Genomic DNA, 19,908 nt, shown 5'->3' on the forward strand with positions numbered 1-19,908 from the left:
AAAGCAGCCTTTCGCCTCGCATGTAGTCAACTCCAACAAAAACTCCGAGACATTCAGAACAAGTGGTGCATCAATTTAGCAGAAAAGACACAACGTTGTGCAGATCTGGGTGATTCCAGAGGATTTTACGAAGCTCTTAAAGAAGTGTTTGGACCGACATATTAGACCCAAAGCTCCCTATACAGTTCAGATGGTCAAACACTAATCACAGATAAAGCTTCCATTCTGGACCGATGGGCTGAACACTTCCAAAGCCTCTTTAGTGCCAACCGAGTAGTCCAAGACTCAGCTATTCAACATATGACAACAACCAATGAAGAAGGAATTGGACATAGCTCCCACTTTGGAAGAAACCGTTAAGGCCATACAGCAGATGAAAAATAGCAAGGCTGCCGGGATTGATGGAATTCCACCTGAAGCTTGGAAACATGGAGGTCATGTACTCCATGCTAAACTCCATGAGCTCCTTGTGAGTTGCTGGGAAAAAGGCGAACTGCCATCAGATCTCCGAGATGCAGTCATCATCACCCTGTACAAGAAAAAAGGAGCAAAATCGGATTGCTCAAACTACCAAGGTATAACACTGCTCTCCATTGCTGGAAAAATCCTCGCAAGGTTACTCCTGAACACATTAGTCCAGGGGTAGGCAACCTTTATGAGCCGGGGGCCAGGTTGCTGTCCCTCAGGCGACTGGGGGGCCGAAGCCGGGGGTGGAGCTTCAACCCTCCGGGGCGGGGCCACATGCCAGGGGTGGAGCTTCCACCCTCTGGGGCAGAGCCGTGTGCAGGGGGTGGAGCTTCCACCCTCCAGGGGCGGGGCCGCATGCTTGGGGCGGAGCTTCCACCCTCCGGGGGCCAGGCCTCCCCATCTTTGCTGGCCCCTGATGGGGCCCCAGGCCCCGTCAGAGACCGGCGAAAAAGCTGGGGGGGGCCGGCAGCACTGGAGGGCCCCCTGGAGGGCCCCAGCGACAGCACCGGGCCTCCCAGAGGCCCCCTGCTGCTCTCGGAGCCCTCCTGGAGGGCCCCAGAGACGGCACCGGGCCCCCCAGAGGCATCCTGCCACCCTCGGAGCCCTCCTGGAGGGCCCCAGAGACGACACCGGGCCCCCCAGAGGCCCCCTGCTGCCCTCGGAGCCCTCCTGGAGGGCCCCAGAGATGGCAGCGGGCCCCCCAGAGGCCCCCTGCTGCCCTCGGAACCCTCCTGGAGGGCCCCAGAGACGGCAGCGGGCCTCCCAGAGGCCCACCGCCGCGGCCACCCGTCACGGCTTTTCGCCACTCTGGGCGCCGCCATTTTGGGCGGCAAAATGGCGGCGCCCATAGCCCCAGAGGCCACTATGGGCGCCGCCATTTTACTGCCCAAAATGGCGGCGCCCAGAGCGGCGAAAAGCTGTGATGGGCAGCTGCGGCAGCGGCCGCGGCAGCAACAGCAGCCAGGGACCGGTCGCCAGGCCTCCGCGGGCCGCATCCGGCCCGTGGGCCAGAGGTTGCCGACCCCTGGATTAGTCCCTGCTATTGCAGAAGAGCTTCTCCCTGAAAGCCAATGTGGCTTTATAGCTAATAGGAGCACTACAGACATGGTATTTGCCCTTAGACAACTGCAAGAGAAATGTAGAGAGCAGAACAAAGGACTCTATGTAACATTTGTCGACCTCACCAAAGCCTTTGACACTGTGAGTAGAAAAGGTCTGTGGCAGATCCTGGAACGACTAGGATGTCCCCCCAAATTCCTCCAAATGATCATCCTGCTACATGAAGGCCAGCAAGTTCAAGTCAGATATGGCGATGCTCTCTCAGAGCCCTTTCTAATAACTAATGGTGTGAAACAAGGTTGTGTTCTCGCTCCAACTCTATTTACAATCTTCTTCAGCATGATGCTCCAAAGGGCTATGGCAGATCTCAAAGAAGAAGGCGGCATTTATATACACTACCGTACTGATGGTAGCCTGTTTAACTTAAGCCGCCTGAGGGCCCGCACTAAGACTCTAAACTATCTAGTCCATGAGCTGCTTTTTGCTGACGATGTTGCCCTCATTGCCCATACGGAAGCAGCTCTGCAACGCCTAACATCTTGTTTAGCAACAGCTGCAGAGCTCTTTGGACTGGAAGTCAGCCTGAAGAAAACGGAAGTTCTCTACCAGCCGGCACCTCAGGAAGAACACTACCATCCCCACATCATCGTAGGCACATCTGTGCTTAAGTCCGTCCAGCAGTTCACCTACCTGGGAAGCATCATCTCCTCAGATGCCAAGATTGATAAAGAGATCGATCACAGACTGGCAAAGGCATATAGTGCATTTGGAAGGCTTCACAAAAGAGTCTGGAGTAACAAACACTTGAGGCGAAGCACAAAAATCAGTGTGTATAGAGCCATTGTACTGTCTATTCTCCTTTATGGGTCTGAAACATGGGTCACCTATTGCCAACACCTACGACTCCTTGAACGCTTTCATCAGCGCTGTTTACGCACAATTCTAAATATACACTGGACTGACTGTGACGAATGTTGCTGTCCTTGAGCGAGCAGGCATCACCAGCATTGAGGCCATGCTATTGAGGACGCAGCTGCGCTGGGCAGGACACATTTCTAGGATGAAGGACCATCGCCTCCCCAAAATAGTATTCTATGGTGAACTTGCCACGGGTCAGCGTAAGAGGGGCACCCCAAAGAAGAGATACAAGGACTCCCTGAAACAACATCTCAGGCTTGGCCAAATTGATCACCAACAATGGTCTGCCCTGGCCTCGCATCGGGAGGCATGGAGACGCACTATCCATGATGCTGCAGCCTTTTTCGAAAGCTCACGTTAAACAAGTCTTGAAGAGAAACGACAACGCAGAAAGAACCACAACCGAGAAACATCACCCAAGGAGACTTTCCACTGTGCTTTCTGCAACCGGACCTGTTTGTCCTGGATTGGCCTTTTTAGTCACCAGCACGCATGTACAAAGCGCAGGATGCGTCCTTCCTGAATCTTCGTTCGCGAAGTAAAGCCAGAGAGAGAGAGATCTCTCTCCACTTCTATTAAATGGCTATAGCAACACTAAAGCAATAATAATAGTATCACTAAAAAGAAAGCTGTATTGTGTTTACAGGTGGCATTTCTCACGGATAGTTCATGTTATAAAATTGTTCTTAATAATACCTTTAGTTATTCTATTACTTGTCATTATTCTGATAAATCAACAAAATATAGCTTTCTTATTACTGATAATATTATTGCTTTAGTGTTGCTATAGCAATTTAATAGAAGTGAATGAATATGAACTCTAGTCTAACATTTGTCAGTGACTCGGGATTTTCTTATTCATAAGAGATAACGAATTCAGATGAGGCAAATGCATCAAGAAATGACAATATGTCATTCTTAGGGGTTTTTGTTTCTTCAGAAGTATCCAAACAACTTTTCTGGTTTCCCAGATTATTTTCTGGCGCAGCGACAACATTGAATTCTCACCCTGAGTTTCTTTGTAATTTCAAAGCATATCAGGACAAAAAAGGTATCCTTTGCTTCTTTCTATTTTCTAATTTTCTTTTTCTTTTTTATGTTATAGTGCATCATGAAATGGCCCTTTTGCACATTAGCACTACAATTATAAAATAATAATAATTAAAAAAAACTTCATGTCATTGAACCACCTGAATTAAAAAAGAAAACTTTTAAAAGGACCATAGTCCACATCCAAAAAAGCCAATACAAACTCCAAAAGAATGGGACGAGAAGTCAGGGAGATGACAACAACCAACAAAACAGCATCTTTCGACAAATCTGGAAAAGCCCAAGGGCTATGGACCAAATTGGCATTATTAAAGGGCAAAGCAAAGCAAAGCAGGGCTTTGTGTGTGTTTGGACTTTTTGAAAAACATTGTGGGAGGAATTTGTGTAGCTGGAATACAATCCAAATCTCGAGGGATACTTTCTTGGACATACCAATATTTGAAACCATGGAAAATTGTGAACCCTATTGAAATGAATGGATTTTCTGACAGATGTTGACCATAGAGTTGTGCTGGGAAACCCAGAGATTCCCGAAGAGAAGACCGCTCTAGGCATTTCTAGATCCTGCATTGCAGTGCTGTGGCCAACTTCTGCCAGAAGCATAGCATAGAATTGCACTAGAGGATGTAGAAAATGCTAGAGATCATTTTTTTTTTTTTTGGACTTTTGTAAGTGAAACTGCGGGTACCAGTCCCACAGATACGGGCATCATACTGTATTCGCTTTTAGAAAAAATGCCACTCCAGGCAAAGCGCATAGAAGGCAAAGCTTGTGCCTCCACACTCTGGGTGTCCTCCTTATACTGTTGCATGTCTCTTGCTTTTCTTTTCTCTTTTTGGTTGGTGCAGAGGTTGGGATTATCTTCCAGCCTCTGCAACAACCAAAGACCTGTCCAACTCACTGCCTAACTGCTACATCCCCCCACCCCCCCCAGCCATTGAGTAGTTGGTGAGGAGTGGAGAGGGATGGAAGAAGCATCCATCTGTGCTCCTGTAGCCAGATGAAGAATGAGTTTGTCATCTGCTATGAACTCTGGTGGACCCCAGCAAGTAGAGTCATAGCTGGAAAAGACCCCAAGGGCCATCCAACCCAACTCCCTGCCATGCAGGAATACAGTATCAAAGCATCCTCTGTGACAGATGGCCATCCATCTGGCTCAATGCAATGGAATTCTTTCAGGGTGTTGTAGTTCAGTCGGGAACCAGAGCTTTCTGGTAGAGAAGGCTAAATGTCTCACAAAATGATAGTTCCCAGAATTCCATAGCATTGATCCATGGCAGTTAAAGGACCCACCAATCCAACCCCCTGCCTTGCAGGAAGACACACAGTCAAAGCACTCCTGACAGATGGCCATCCAGCCTGTGCTTTAAAACCTCCAGAGGAGGAGACTCCATCACTCTCTGAAGCAGCATCTTCCACTGTCCAACAACTCTTACCATCAGGAAGTTCATCCTAATGTTTAGGTAGAATCTCTTGTCCTGTAGTTCCTATTCTCTGGAGCAGCTGAAAACAGGCTTGCTCCCTCCTCAATATGACCTCCCTGTGTCAACCTGGATTATTTCTGCAGTGCAGAAACAGCCCAGATGATGTTGCAAACACAGATATGGTGTATTATGCTACGCTGTACCAAACAGGATCTTCGTCTCTGTTAGGTAAATTGGAGACAGGCAAGGTTCTCACAGAGATTCTTTGATGTGTAGAATCTCAGTCCTTACTTAGGTGTAACAACTCCTTTCTGTAGTTGTGTGCCTTCGGGTTGACTCTGACTCGTGGAAACACTAAAGTGAACTTATCATGGGTTTTCTTGGCAAGATTTCTTCACAGAGTTGCCTTTGCCTTCCTCTGAGGCTGAGAGAGTATGACTTGGCCAAGGCCAGCCAGTGGGTTTCCATGGCTGAGCAAGGATTTGAACCCAGCTCTTCTGGAACCCAAAACTCAAATGGCTACACTACACTGGCTGTCAAGAAACCTTATCACCCAACATTTCAACAATGACCCCCATTCCCCAATATATTTAACAATACATAGGCCTGTTACAGACTGCCAAAATAAAGCTGCTTTGGGTCTCTTTGGAGGTATGCTGTTTAAATGATGCATGCATCCTAAGAATCCAGAAGCTGCACCAAAGCTGCACTCCAGTGCTTAGGAATGGAGTGTGGCTTTGGTGCGACCTCCAGACTCTTAGGACCCATGCATCATTTAAATAGCATACCTCCAAAGAGACCCGAAGCAGCTTTATTTTGGCAGTCTGTAACAGGCCTTAGAAAGACTTTGGAAAGCAAAACAACCCCTAGGTTTGATGGAATGCCTCCCACAAAAGAAAGACATGTTACAAATTGGACATGGAATTGTGGTTTTCTTTTTCATTATTATTTTTTGTTGTTGTTCAGTTTGGGGTTTCCCCCCAACATTTTTCCAAGTATTGAGATGAAATGGGGTAGTGGTGGAGGAAGAAAGAAAGTTACAATGGTAGACTCCTTTTCATTTAGTTACATAAATAAACTTTTTTTTATAAATATCTCCTTATAAACAATATATAAATAGCTTTACAACATAAATATATTTATGCATGACATGAATGTACAAACAGCAACGTTACGCTAATAACAGCTGGCTTCCGCAGTCTCTAGGCATGGGATGGCCCCTTGTCATGGGGGAAGATGTGGGGCGAGCCGTTGGGGTGTGTGTGTGTGTGTGTGTGTGTGTGTGTGTGTTTTTCATATATATCATAGAATCATAGAGTTGGAAGAGACCCCCAAAGGCCCTCCAATCCAACCCCATTCTGCCATGCAGAAACTCACAATCAAAACACTCCTGACACATGGCCATCCAGCCTCTGCTTAAAAACCTCTAAAGGAGACTCCACCACAATCTGCAAGGAAGGAGTGTGTTCCACCATCAAACAGCTCTTACTGTCATGAAGTTCCTCCTAATGTTGAGCTGGAATCTCTTTTCCTATAGTCTGCCTCCATTGCTCCTTTGTGTCCTATTCTCTGCAGCAGCAGAAAACAAGCTTGCTCCCTCCTCAATATGACTTCCCTATGGTTATCATGTCATTTCGTGTCCCTTCTCTTTTGGTCATTGTGTGAGGCCGGTAGGGAATTTCAACTTCTGCGACAACTATATATGTAGGTGTGTAAATATATATATGTATGTATATATTGGGTATGAGAGGGAGAGCTTTCAAATTTCAGAAAGGAAAAACAAACATGAAACGAGCCCAGTCTCACTCCCACCCACCCTTGAAATCTGCTGGTTTGGCAAAAAGTCCTTGTCCCAACAGGAGAAGCCCAGCCGGGTTGCGAATGGCAGTCCATTCAAAGTGACCATCAGGGATGTCCATGGAATGGGTGACAGGATGCAGAAGGACTGTCCACTCAAAGACCTGGAAAAGAGGAGAAGAAAGTTGCTTGATGAACATCTCAGACAGGAAGGTAGATAATAAACTCACACGTCTCTTTCGTACACAATGACAGTAATAACAAAGCAAATTCAATTTGTTGTTTGGTGTTATCTGCCATCAAGTCACCTTCGACTGAAGATGACCTTATGAATGAGAGACCACCAAGAGCCCTGCTCTAGTCTTACAAATTCAAGGAAAATGTGGCTTCCTCGGTCCAATCTACACTGCCGAAATACAGTCGGCCCTCCACATTTGCGGCTTTAACTTTTGCGGCTTTCATTATTATGTTCCCTCTAGGAATTGCTAAGTCCTCCAAGGATATTCTGCTGGAAATTGACCACAGAGTTGTGCTGGAGGACCTAGACATTCCAAGAGAACACACTTCTCTAGGCATCTGTAGGTCCTCAGCATGATTCTATGGTCAGATTCTGGCAGATGTTGGCCACAAGAGTTTTGCTGCAGGACCTAGAGATTCCTAGAGAAGCGTTTTCTAATGTTATAAAAAGTAGTATTTTTTGTTTTAATTTGCGTTTTTCTCACTTTCACTGGGGTCCAAACTAAGACCTGAGAGGACCCATTTGTTTTTCCTTTCGGTGATCCTTGGCATCTGTAGAACTCTCCTTCAGCCCCACATTTCAAATGGGTTGATTTTCTCCCTGTCAACACTCTTGCTTTGAGTATGTTCCTGAATTTTATTTAGCTATGCAGCTGCCATCTACCTTGCAAAGTTTAGCCCAACTAATGCCATTATCATCTATCAGAGAAATCAGATGACAAAGCCTGTCAGTGACTTATTATTATTATCTTATATTCCACATTTCTCCCAACATAAGGACTCAGGCCCTGTACAGACCAGCCTGAAAGCCTGGCTTGGGGGTGAAGTTGGGGTGTCGCATGCAGATGAGGTGCACTCTCACTCTGCCCTCAGTGCGCCATGATGCTGCACGCTGCTCCACATGGCATGCAGCATCACAATGCTCCTCTGTTTATACGAGACAGCACCAAAGGAGCGCCATATAGCTGCACCGCCGTGGCTAAGGCACCCTTTCGAGGGCACAAAAAGGAGCTGCTTTTTGGGCTGCTTTTTGCACCCTTGAAGGGACAGATTGGGGCCGCAGCGTGAGGTTGTCACGGCCCCGATCTCACAGGGAGAGGGGCAGCATCCAGCCACCCCCTCGGAGCGGTCTGTCAAGCCCCTCAGTCATCCTACTGTAAGTACTTTGCTGGCTGTTGCATAAGGAGGTATCCACTACTGCCTTGAACAAAGTCTTTGTCCAGATATACAAAGGCAGCTGGACCGCCTGGGTTCAGCTCTGGCTCTCTGACCACTCCCTGAGCAGAGAATGCTCATTCTATGAAGATGCCAGCCACAGATGCTGGCGAAATACCAGGAATAAACTCTTCTAGAACATGGCCACATAACCCAAAAAACCCACAAAAAACTATGGATGCTGGCCATGAAAGCCTTCGACTTCACATCCTGCAGTATGTAGATGCTCTACAGGTGGAAATACACTACATCTCCCTTCTCCCTGCCCTTATGTACATCCACCTTTTAGCTGCAGAAGTCCCCTATCCATAGTTTATCAAGTGGTAAGTGTAATGGTTTGAGCATTGGACTAGGATATTGGGGGACCAGGATTTGAATCCCAACTTGGCTTTGAAACCATTGGGAGAAGTTATGCTCTTTCAGCCACAAAGGATTTGCAATGGTAAACTTGCCAAGAAAACCCCATGATAGGCTTGTCTGAGGGTCACCGTAAATCAGAAACGGAATGGAGGAACACAACAACAACAGGGAGCAGGAGCCATTGGAGGGAACACCTGAATATGTCCCTATAGCTGGAGTTAAAACAACAATATGATTTGCCAATTATTATTATTTTTATTATTTTATTTCCTTATATCCCGCCTTTCTTCCAATATAGGGACTCAAGGCGGCACTTCCGCAGCTAAAAGGTGGAAATACGTATGGGTGGGGAGAAGGGAGATCAAGTGTATCTCTACCTGTAGACGGCAGGTTAAAAACATTTTTATGCCGCCAGGGCTTTTGCCTGTTGACATGGCTGCTGTTTTCTTTTTGTTTTAGAGTTTTAAATTTTAATCCTATAACAGTCAGAAAATCTTAAAACATTTGTTTTCAATTTTACTGTATAGAGCCATTACACGTTTGTATGTTTGTTTATGTAATGTGTTTTATTTTATGTATACAGTGTTTCTTTTTCATAATAATAAAATAAAAATATTTTTTTAATAATGCAATGTTTTGATCATTGTGAATTGTTCAATTGTGTTTTTTTTAAAACTTTGCATTTTTAATGTCTCAGACTGTTTTAACTTAGACTTTTAAAAATTTTGTTAGCTGCCTCGAGTCCCTGTACCAGGAGGAAGGTGGGATATAAATAAATATCATAACAACAACAACAACAACAACAATAGAAAACCTGTAATAGGGTCACCATAAGTCAGAAATGATTCGAAAGCACCCAACAACAAGTGAAAGTGTTGTGCTGACTCTGTAAGAGCAAGAGATGCTTGACAGTGGAATAGACTCCCTCACTTTGGTGGGTCCTCCTTTGCTAGAGATATGAATTAAGGTAAGACTGGGTGACGTATCTGTCTCCTGCCATACAGATCCATTTGGTCTCCTTCTTTGGAAGTATTTAAACAGAGGTTGGACGGAGATCTTTCAGGAGTGCTAGGATGGTGTCTCATTACATAGCAGAATGGGGTTGGATGGCCCTTGGGGTCTCTTTCAGCTCTTATGATTCTAGGACTAGATGGTCTTCAAAGGTTCCATATAGTTGTGATTCTATGCTACTAAGGACTGATCTGGTTTCTCAGCTTCCAGTAAATACTATGGACCCCTTCATGTGGCTTAGTAGTACAAATAGCCTTTAGAAACTAGGATGTTTCAGGAATAAAATACTAAGCTAATAATAATGCTAATAATAAGCTTACTTGTTTCCTTCAGGAATGAAGTTATCAAAGGCTTATGTCCCTATTGAACAAACACTTCACTCTAGGATTTGGTGGGATGTTGACATGTCCTTTGTATGCAAGTAGTGGAATTCATAGAATCGTAGAGATGGAAGAGAACCCAATAAGGACCATCCATTCCACCTTCTGCCAAATCAAAGCATCCCCATTGACAGATGGCCATCCAGCCTCTGCTTAAAGACCTCCAAGGAAGGAGACTCCACCATAATCTCTGAGGGGGAGTGTGGTCCACTGTTGAACAGCCCTTACTCTCAGGAAACTCCTCCTAATGTTGAGGTGGAGTCTCTTTTCCTGGAGCTTGCATCCAGGTCATAGTCTCCGGGTCATAGTCTCTGGAGCAGCAGAAAACAAGCTTGCTCTATTCTCAATGCGACACCTCTTCAAATGAGAACCTGGAGCATGTCCAAAGGAGGGTGACTAAAATGGTGAAGGGCCTGGAAACCATGCCTTATGAGAAACGACTTAGGGATCTGGGGATATTTAGTCTGGAGAAGAGAAGGTTAAGAGGTGACATGATAGCCCTGTTTAAATACTTGAAGGAATGTCATATTGAGGATAGAGCAAGCTTGTTTTCTGCTGCTCCAGAGAACAGGACCCAGAACAATGGATGCAAGCTCCAGGAAAAGAGATTCCACCTCAACATTAGGAGGAACTTCCTGAGAGTAAGGGCTATTCAACAGTGGAACACTCTTCCTCTGAGTGTAGTGGAGTCTCCTTCCTTGGAGGTCTTTAAACAGAGGCTGGATGACCATCTGTCAATGGGGATGTTTTAATTTAGATTTCCTGCATGGTAGAATGGGTTTGGACTGGATGGCCCTTGAGGTCTCTTCCAATTCCACAATTCTATGATTCTATGAAATATTTAAACAGGGCTATCATATCACCCCTTAACCATTTCTTTTCCAGGCTAAATCTACCCAGTTCCCTAATTCTCCAAAGGGAGTAATCTTGAACCCTGGGTCTCCAGGTCTCATAATCCCTGGGCATCATCACCTAAAATCAGGGATTGTAAGAACTGTTGGCCACGATATGTCCAGACCACATCTGTGGAAAGTTAGGTTTTTGTTGTTGTTGTTTTGGATTAGAGCTCCCAAAAAACCCCAGTCATCATGCTCAGGATTCTGGGAGTTGCAGTACTCCAAAGCAGTAGTGGGTGATGGCTTCTACATCACTGAGAGAGGAGTATCTGCTCCAGAATTTAGTCCAGAGTTCTCCAATGGTACATCGACACCATAGAAATAATGCAGTTTTAAATGCTGTTGCTCTGTCCTAAAGAATCCTGGGATTTGTAGTTTTTTGAGCCTTTAGCCTTCTCTCTCAAGGCATGCTGCAGCCTCACAAAAACTACAAACCCCAGAATTCTATAGGAATGGGCCACAGCAATTAAAGCGATGCCAAACTACATTATTTCTGAGGTGTAGCTGCACCTCAAGATGCTGAGCCTATTTGGGCAAATGGAGTTCAGCACTTTGGATAACTCCTCCAAAGTGAAGACTGGGATAATAATATTTTTGGAGCTCTGGTTAAAATACCAGGGACCCAAGCAGGTGATCTAATTACATACATTTACTAGTCAAATCTCCATCCATATGACCTACATAAACGTAGAGTTGGAAGAGACCCCAAAGGACCATCTACTCCAATCCCTTTTGGCCATGCAGGAATACACAGTCATAGCACCCCTGGCAGATGGCCATTCAGCCTCTGCTTAAAAACCTCCAAAGAAGGGGACTCCACCAGACTCCAACCAAAATGGCAAAGGGTCTGGAAACCATCAAAGCCCTATGAGGAACGACTCAGGGAGTTGGGTATGTTTAGCCTGGAGAAGAGAAGGTTAAGAGGTGATATGATAGCCTTGTTTAAATACTTGAAGGGAGGTCATACTGAAGGTGGAAGAAGCTTGTTTTCTGCTGCTCCAGGGAATGGATGCAAGCTCCAGGAAAAGAGATTCCAGTTAAACATTGGGAGGACCTTCCTGACAGTAAGAGCTGCTCAACAGTGGAAGATACTCCCTTGAAGAGTGATAGAGTCTCCTCCTTGGAGGTTTTAAGTGGAGGCTGGATGGCCATCTGTCTGGAGTGCTTGTTTTGTGAGTTCCTGCATGGCAGAATGGGGTTGGATTGGATGACCCTTGGAGTCTCTTCCAACTCTAGGATTCTATGAATTGCTTGCTGGCATGGGAAGAACTCAACCTGTTTCCAGCTGCTCATGGGATCTCAGCTCTCACAGTCTCTTCCCCAGGTCAGGGGACTTTCCACCACCCCTATTTTCACTAGAATTTTAACTAGACTTCTTGTGCGCTTTGACTGCATCTGGCATGTTGTTGCTTTCTGTTTAACTTTGCACACTGTCTGCTTTCCGACCATTGAAAGCACAGAATAAGAAAGCAAGGTTGTGTCCCGTTATCAGAACAATGACATGAAATAGAATCATGGAAGGTATTATCAGTAGCAAGCAATTTTATAACATGGGTCCAAAACACACTGCAGAAATAATCCAGGTTGAGACTGTTTCAACTGCCCAGGCTAGGTGCTAGGGAACCCGGGGAATTGTAGTTTATTGTGGCACCAGAGCTCCCTGCTAGAGGATGAATTTTGCCTCTGCTGTGCTGCCCTAAATGTTGCTTTTGTCAATGTTGGCATGGCCTTTCATGCTGCTGGGGATGGGCCCTTAAACCGCTGGCGCAAAGGAAATTGTGTGCCAAGGAAGAACACACCTACTTGCTACAGCCTTTGGGGCCTAACGGATTCAAAACTATACAGGCACCTGGCTGTAAATTGTTTGAACCTGTTTTTAATTCTTCCACTTGTAATTTAACTTTTAACTTCACCTTTTTAAACTAGTCAACTTGTTTAGTACAGTGGGCCTTTGGGGTCTGCTGGGGTTTGGTTCCAGGCCCCCGTGTGGATAGCATAATCTATGGATGCTCAACTCCCATTATATACATCATCATCATCATCATCATCATCATCATCATCATCATCATCCTGGGAACTGTAGTTTTGCGAGACATCTAGCCTTTTCTGTCAGAGAGCTCTGGTGCTATAATAAACTACAATTCCCAAGAATGGGTGGGTAAAACAGTCTCAAACTGCATTATTTCTGCAGTGTATTCTAGACCAGAGACACCTTTTCTGATGGACTGGTCTTTCTTTGCCCAGGGTCCACTGGGAGCAGTGGTGACTGTTGACCCAATGCCAGTAGGGCAAAGAATCCGTTCCAGATTTTAGTATGAACTTAATGGAGTCATCTAAGATGCCAAACTCTATCTCAAAAATAGGTTCAGGACCTTGGACAGGTCCTTGGCTTCTGAAATAAAGCCTGGCATGGATGCAGGTGCCCAGCTTGGCACCAACAGTAGTACTAGGCTTAGATGAAATATCTGGCAGCAGAAGGCTATTTTCTCTCTATATTTTGGAGTCCTACCCTCACTCTCCATCCAACAGTCTCTGGACCATGCAACACACACATCTCATAGGCTTGCTTTCACTTTAGACAGTGTGGTGTAGTGGTTTGAGTGCTGGACTAAATGCACAAAACCACATGGTGCAAGTTTTCAGAGCTCCACCGGCTTCTTCATCAGGCAAAGGTGTCAAGAACCATACAGGGGGATTCTGGGATTTCTCTGTATTTGTAGTTTGTCACCTGAGGGATTCTGGGGGAGGTACTGTTCTTTGTAGTTTGGCACCTCGGGGACTTTGGTATTTGTAGTTTGTCAGGGGATTCTGGTCTTTGTAGTTTGCCATGGGGGGAATCCTGGTATTTTTAGTTGCTTGGGGGATTCTGGTATTTGTAGTTTGCTGCTGGGGGATTCCAGTGTTTTTAATTTTTTGGAGGAAATGGCTGTTTTTAGTTTTTTGGGGGATTCTGCAATTTGTAGTTTCGCACCTGGGTTGGAAGTCTGGTATTTCTATTTTGCCCCCTGGGTGGGGGGATTGTGGTATTTGTAGTTTGCGGGGGGGGGGGTTCTGGTGTTTTTAATTTGTTTATGGGGGATTGTGGTAATTGGTAGTTTGCGGGGGGGATTCTGGTGCCTTTAATTTCTTTTTTAGCTTGTGGGGAGGGACTGTGGTATTTGCCTCCTGGGAGGGGGATTCTGGTATTTGTAGTTTGCTGGGGGGGATTTTCTGCTTCTCATTCCCACCACCTTTTAAACTGGATCACAAATCACTTTGAAGCGGTTCAAATGACCCTGGTTCCCACTTGAATCGATTCTGAGGGGGGAGGCCACGCGCCAGACCCGTTTAACCCGCATCTTTTTTGACGCTGATGCTTTCCACGCCTTTTTGGACCAATCGATTCTGCGCAAGTGTGAACCAGGTGCAGATCAGAATCGATTTCAATCTGCCCTTCTGCTGGCTGTAGCAGGTCCATTTTGGACCAATACGTTCGTGAACATGAACCACAAGCGGGTTATTTTACAGGGGTAAAAAAGAAAGGGATCGGGGCAAATGCCGTGTGTGAACCACCCTCCGGTGTCCAATCGATCCATCAGTTCAGATCGCAAACCGATGGATTTGTAAGGTGCTGCCGTTCCGCTCACCTCTGCCAGGGGTCGCCCTGGGTGGCGCCTGGGTCTCAGCATCCCAGTCCGCTCATGGAGCCGATGCGGTCCAGCTTGAGGCCGAAGCATCCTTTGCCCGCTGCTGCCGCCGCCGCCGCCTTCTTACCGGATCCCTTGAGGCGCCTATTGCCCTGTCCGCCTCCTCCTCCTCCTCCTCCGTGGGGCTCCCCTCCTCCTCCTCCTCCTCGGCCCCAGCCCCCGCGAGAGCGCTTCGCTTCCGTCCGCAGGTCCCGCATCAGGCGCGATGATGATGAGGATGAGGATCCCCCTTTGCCTTTATCCCGCGCCGATCCCGCTTTAGTGCCGCCGCCGCCCCGCGTCGTTCCTCCTCCTCCTCCAGCCGCGGGTCCCAGCAGCTCCTCCAGTTCCCGGCCCAATGCTGCCACTGCTGCTGCTGCCACCGCCCGGTTGGTGGAAAGGCTCTGCCGAGGAGAAAGAGACAGGCTTCAGACTGCAAGGCCCAGCATCCCCTGACACACACAACAAAGGGGGAACTGACCCACAGCCGTGGGAGGGATGCTGCAAGGTGCAGAATGGCGCACCTGGTGGGGCTTTATTCCCACTGCAACTCCCATGATCCCCATCCCCAGCTGACCGTAAGGGGATTCTGAGGGCTGCAGTCCCAAAGGAAAGGAAATTTTCACCCATCCTGGGAGAAGAGGAGAATTGGAGGGGCCCTGGGGAGGGAGAAAGGAGGGAGGATTTGAACTACAAAGTCCAGCATCTCCTGACACAGAGGATTCTGGGCACTGGAATTCAAAACAGGTGGAATTTTCCGACATACCTGTGTGAGGAGTATTGGGAGGGATGCTGCAAGGTGCAAAAGGGTGGTGGGTTTTTTCCCATTGCATTGCAACTCCCATCATCCCCATCCCCAGCTGACTGTGGGGAAGGGGATTCTGAGTGCTGCAGTCCCAAAACAGGGGACATTTCCTACATCATGGGAGAGAAGCAATGGAAGGGATGCTGGAAGGTGCAGAAGGGAGGTGCTTTCTTTCTGCGCTGCAACTCCCATTATCCCCTTCCTCATCTGACTGGAGGGGGATTCTGAGGGTTGCAGTCCCAAAGGAAGGGAAATTTTCCATATCCTGGGAGAGGAGCAATGGAAGGGATGCCCAAGGGTATAGAATAGTGGTGGTGGTGGGCTTTTCCCCCTGCAGTGCAACTCCCATTATCCCCATCCCCAGCTGACGGAGGGGGACATACTAAAACAAATGACAGTACTTGCCCATAGGGAAAGTATACTTGCCCATTGAAAAACCATACTTGCCTGTAGAGAATGACTGTCTGGAGGAGCCTTGCCCATAGGGAAGCATGGGGAATCCTTGCCCATGGATGCCATGATTCTCATTGCCAAGGGCAAGTCATCTCCATGATTCCCTATGGCCAAGATGCTCCATGATTCCCTATGGGCAAGTACTGCCATTTCTTTTAGTAGGTCCCCACCGGAGGGGGATTCTGAAGGTTGCAATCCCAAAGGAAGGGGAGTGTTCACGCGTCCTGGGAGAAGAAGAGAACTGGAGGGGCTCTGGAGCGGGGGAAAGGTGGGGAGCGGGCTTCGGACTGCAAGGCCCAGCATCCCCTGACACAGAGGGTTCTGAGTGCTGAGGTCCTAAAGAAAAGGAACCGTCCCACAGCTCTGGGGGAAGAGTATTGGGAGGGGGTGCATAGTGGTGTGTGTGTGTGTGGGGGGGTTGCACTCCAACGCCCAGCATCCCCTTCCCCATCTCACCAGAGGGGGATTCTGAGCTCTGCAGTCCCAAATAAGGGGCACCTTCCCACCCCTTGGGAGAGGACCGTCGAAAGGGAAGCCAATGGAGCAGACCAGAGGAGAGGGGGTCTCTTTTGGCACTACAACTCCCACCATCCCCTTCCCCAATCGGAGGAGTCTAGGAGTCAACGTGCAACAAAGAGGACCTTTCCCAAAAAGGGCAATGAAATCAGGTGAGCTGGAGGAGGGGAGCTGCAACCCCAAAGAAGTTCCTGTTCTTTAGGAGGGGCGAAGGACTGCAGCTCCCAGCATCCCCTCTGAGAGTTAATCTCCCCCTCCAAAAAAAAAAAAGCAAAGAAAAACAAGAACCTTTGCAAAAGGAGAATTGAAAAAAGGAGAGATGGAATGAGATGGGAAGCAAACCCCTCTCCTTTTTTTTTGGTACTTCAGCTCCCTGAATCCTCTCTCCAGCAGCGGATTCTGGGAGTTGCAGTCTGACAAAATAAATACGAGGCATTGAAAAGAAGAGAGCCGGAGTGGGCGAAGGGGGACACAGGTTTGGAGTGCAGCGCCCAGTATCCCCTCCAGCAGGTGACGGTGGGGATGATGGGAGTTGCAGTCCGAAAAAGGAGCTCCTGAAAAACTCTCCTGGAGTGGCAATACATTTCCCGCCCCTCCAGGTGTGTGTGTGTGTGTGAGTCACCTGGGGACAATGGGACTTCTAGTCCGCTCTCTGGGGATTCTGGAAGTTGTAGTTCCCTTGTTTCCCGGGGATGTGTAGCTTTGCCACCGAGTTGTTTCTGAGGCGCCCCAGATAACGCGCTTTGATGGGGGGCAGAGGAGGCTCAAGACCTTGTCGAACTGCAAATCCCAGGAGGAGGAGGAGGAGGAGGAGGAGGAGGGCATGGGGTGGGAGGGAGCTCCGGCACTTTGAAGCGGCGTCAGAGCGGATTCTTCGGAGAGTGCAGACGCCGAGGTCGGAGGCTGGGAGCAGCCCCGTTCCCACGTTCGCCTGGACCCGGGTCAGGGGGGAGGGGGTCTTGAATCCGCATTCACCCCCCTCCCCAGGTTCTCAGGGCCCCGTCGAACTACAAATCCCAGGACCCGCGGGCTGCCATCGCCCCTTCCCTCCCTGCTCCCGATCGCGCCCTACCAGTCCTCAGACGCCCCTGGCGCCTTCTCCCTCTCCTGCCCAGTCGAACTACAAATCCCAAGGCAGGTCCGCTCCCAAACCCCAGGGTTTGTGGGTTCTCCTCCCCTCCCCTCCCGTGCTCCTCGTCCTTTGCGTCCCGTGGCCCTCTCCCTCTCCTGCCCCTTCAAAAGCCCCGGTCGAACTACACATCCCAGGGTTTGCCGGCTCCCCGTCGGCATTAGGCTCCCTCCTGAGGCGCTTCTCCCTCTGCCTTCCCTTCCCAAAGGGCTCCCGGGCTCCCTGGCTGACCTTCTCGGGGGGCTCCGGGGCGGCGGCGGGGGCCGGCTGCCCTTCCAAGGCCAGCAGGGCCAGCAGGGCCAGCAGCACCAATGGCCACAGCAGCGCCATGCTCCTCCTCCTTCTGCTCCCGGGAGCTGCTCTGCCTCCGCCGCCACCGCCGCCGCCTTCTTATAGCCAACCTGCCTTCGGGGGGGGGGGTGGGGCCGCCCCCCCCCCCCCCCCCTTGGGGGGGGGGGGGGGAGGAGGAGGAGGAGGAGAGGACAGACCCCGATCCCGGAGAGGAAGGGGCCCCGGACACGCCTGGCCTCCTTTCCGCATGGACTTTGGGGACTGGAGCAGGGCTTTGGCGGCAGCAGGAGGCGGAGGCGGAGGCGAGGGGTCCCCCTTCGGCCGGGCCGGGGGCCTGGTGGCGGGGAGTCCAGGAGGCACCTGTCAAGGAGGCGCGCCTGGCTCTCCTTGCTGCCTGGCCTTTGGCGAGAGAAGCAGCGCAGAGCCAGCGAGGCCCCAGGACTTTGGAGCCAGCCTCCTTCGGACGGACGGGGGCCTCAGGGAGCAGAGCAGGCAGGGCTTCTTCTCTGGGGGACACTCAGGGCCCAGGCTCCGGGGGCAGCGCCGGGGCTCCTCGTCTTGCGGGGGCCTTGGAAGCTGGAGCGGGACTTGCCTTCCCTCTCGGTCCGGGGGAGAAGGGGCCTTTCCCGCGGGGCCAGCAGCGCTCCCTTTGGGGTCAGGGCCCAGAGGCAGTCTGAGAGCCAGGGCGAGTCACACTCTCTCAGCCTCAAGGCAAGGAAGGCCCCGGGAGAGGCTTTGGCGGAAGGGGCGCCAGGAGGAGTCGGAAAGGGCCCCCCCAAAGCCCCGAAATCTCCCTCTTGCAGCCCTTTGGGAGAACAGCGGAGGCAGCAAAGGGAGAGAGGTCTTGAGGCTGAGAGAGTGGGACTCGCTCGGGGGGATTCGAACCCAGATCGCCGGAACCAGCCTTCAAACCTCGACGGACAGAGGAGCTATTTCACATTGGGGAGCCCAAGGCTTTCATGGCCGATGGCACCCGTCGCTTTTGGTGGGTTTTGGGGGGGCTCTGTGTCCCTCTTCCAGAAGAGTTTCTTCCTGACGTTCCTCCAGCAGCATCTGGGGCTTTGGCAGCTTCCGAGAGGAAGCCAGCAAAGCGTCAGGAAGAAACCCTTCTGGAAGAGGGACACAGAGCCCCCCCAAACCCCCACAAAAAAACCATTCCCCATTCCTTTGGGCCCCTGGCCCCTAATTCGCAGCTCTGGCCCCTGCCCTGCGAGCGAAGCCTCAGATGTAGTGGAAACCACTGGGCGACCTTAGAATCATAGAATCATAGAATCCTAGAGTTGGAAGAGACCACAAGGGCCCTGATCCAGTCCAACCCCCTTCTGCCATGCAGGAAATCCAAATCAAAGCATCCCTGACAGATGGCCATCCAGCCTCTGTTTAAAGACCTCCAAGGAAAGGAGACTCTATCACCGCTCGAGAAGGAGTGCATTTCCACTGTCGAACACCCTAACTGTCAGGAAGTTCCTCCTAATGTTCAGGTGGAATCTCTTTTCCTGAGCTGTGCACATTGTTCCGGGTCCTGTTTCTGGAGGCAGCAAAACAAGCTTGCTCCCTCTTCAACATGACAATCCTTTCAAATATTTAAAACAGGCAGCATATCGCCTCTTAACCTCTTTTCTCCAGGCTAAACACTCCCAGCTCCCTAAGTCGTTCCTCATAGACATGGTTTCCAGACCCTTCACACATTTTGTTTGCCCCCTTTGGTGGCACGCTCCAGTTTCTCAATGTCCTTTCTAAATTGTGGTCCAGAACGGGACACAATATTCAGGTGGGGCCTGAACAGAGCAGAAGAGTGGCACTATACTTCTCTGATCTAGACACTATACTTCATATTGATGCAGCCTAAAATTAGATTGGCCTTTTAGCTGCCCATCAACACTGTTCACTCATGTTCAACTTGTGGTCTACTTGGACTCCTAGATCCCTTTCACATGTATTTTCATTAAGCCAGGTGTCACCCATCTATATCTGTGCATTTATTTTTCCGCCCTAAGTGCAATACCTTACATTTCTCTGTGTTGAATTTCATTGTTAGTTTGGCTTGGCCCAGCTTTCAGTCATCAGGTCATTTGAATCTTGGACCTGTCCCTGGGGGTATTAGCATTCCCCCTAATTTGGTGTCATCTGCAAATTTGATAGTATGCCCAATTCTGTCATCCAGGTCATTGATAAAGATTTGAATACACTGGGCCCAGGACAGAGGCCCTTTGGGACCCACGGGTCACTTCCCC

General features: G+C 49.2%; 1 protein-coding gene across 1 annotated transcript; it reads right to left on the reverse strand.

Annotated features, from left to right (window-relative positions):
• Positions 1-6,792: 6,792 nt before the first annotated feature.
• On the reverse strand, positions 6,793-17,721 carry NPPC (natriuretic peptide C). The gene is made up of 3 exons (XM_042459949.1): positions 17,615-17,721; positions 14,442-14,884; positions 6,793-6,880 (listed from the first exon to the last, which is right to left on the reverse strand). The coding sequence occupies exons 1-2, from the start codon at positions 17,711-17,713 to the stop codon at positions 14,477-14,479; spliced, it is 507 nt and encodes a 168-aa protein (XP_042315883.1). The 5' UTR covers positions 17,714-17,721; the 3' UTR covers positions 6,793-6,880; positions 14,442-14,476.
• Between the last annotated feature and the right edge of the window lie 2,187 nt (positions 17,722-19,908).

The sequence above is a fragment of the Sceloporus undulatus genome, chromosome 3, assembly GCF_019175285.1.
Source record: "Sceloporus undulatus isolate JIND9_A2432 ecotype Alabama chromosome 3, SceUnd_v1.1, whole genome shotgun sequence".
NCBI classification, from domain to species: Eukaryota; Metazoa; Chordata; class Lepidosauria; order Squamata; family Phrynosomatidae; genus Sceloporus; species Sceloporus undulatus.

What these genes read in the sequence shown, in the direction of transcription:
- NPPC (XM_042459949.1), bottom strand. Translation starts at nt 17,713, where the DNA reads ATGGCGCTGCTGTGGCCATTGGTGCTGCTGGCCCTGCTGGCCCTGCTG. An exon ending in CCCCGGAGCCCCCCGAGAAG is followed by an intron (nt 14,885 to 17,614) that starts GTCAGCCAGGGA and finishes TCTCCTCGGCAG; the next exon opens with AGCCTTTCCACCAACCGGGC.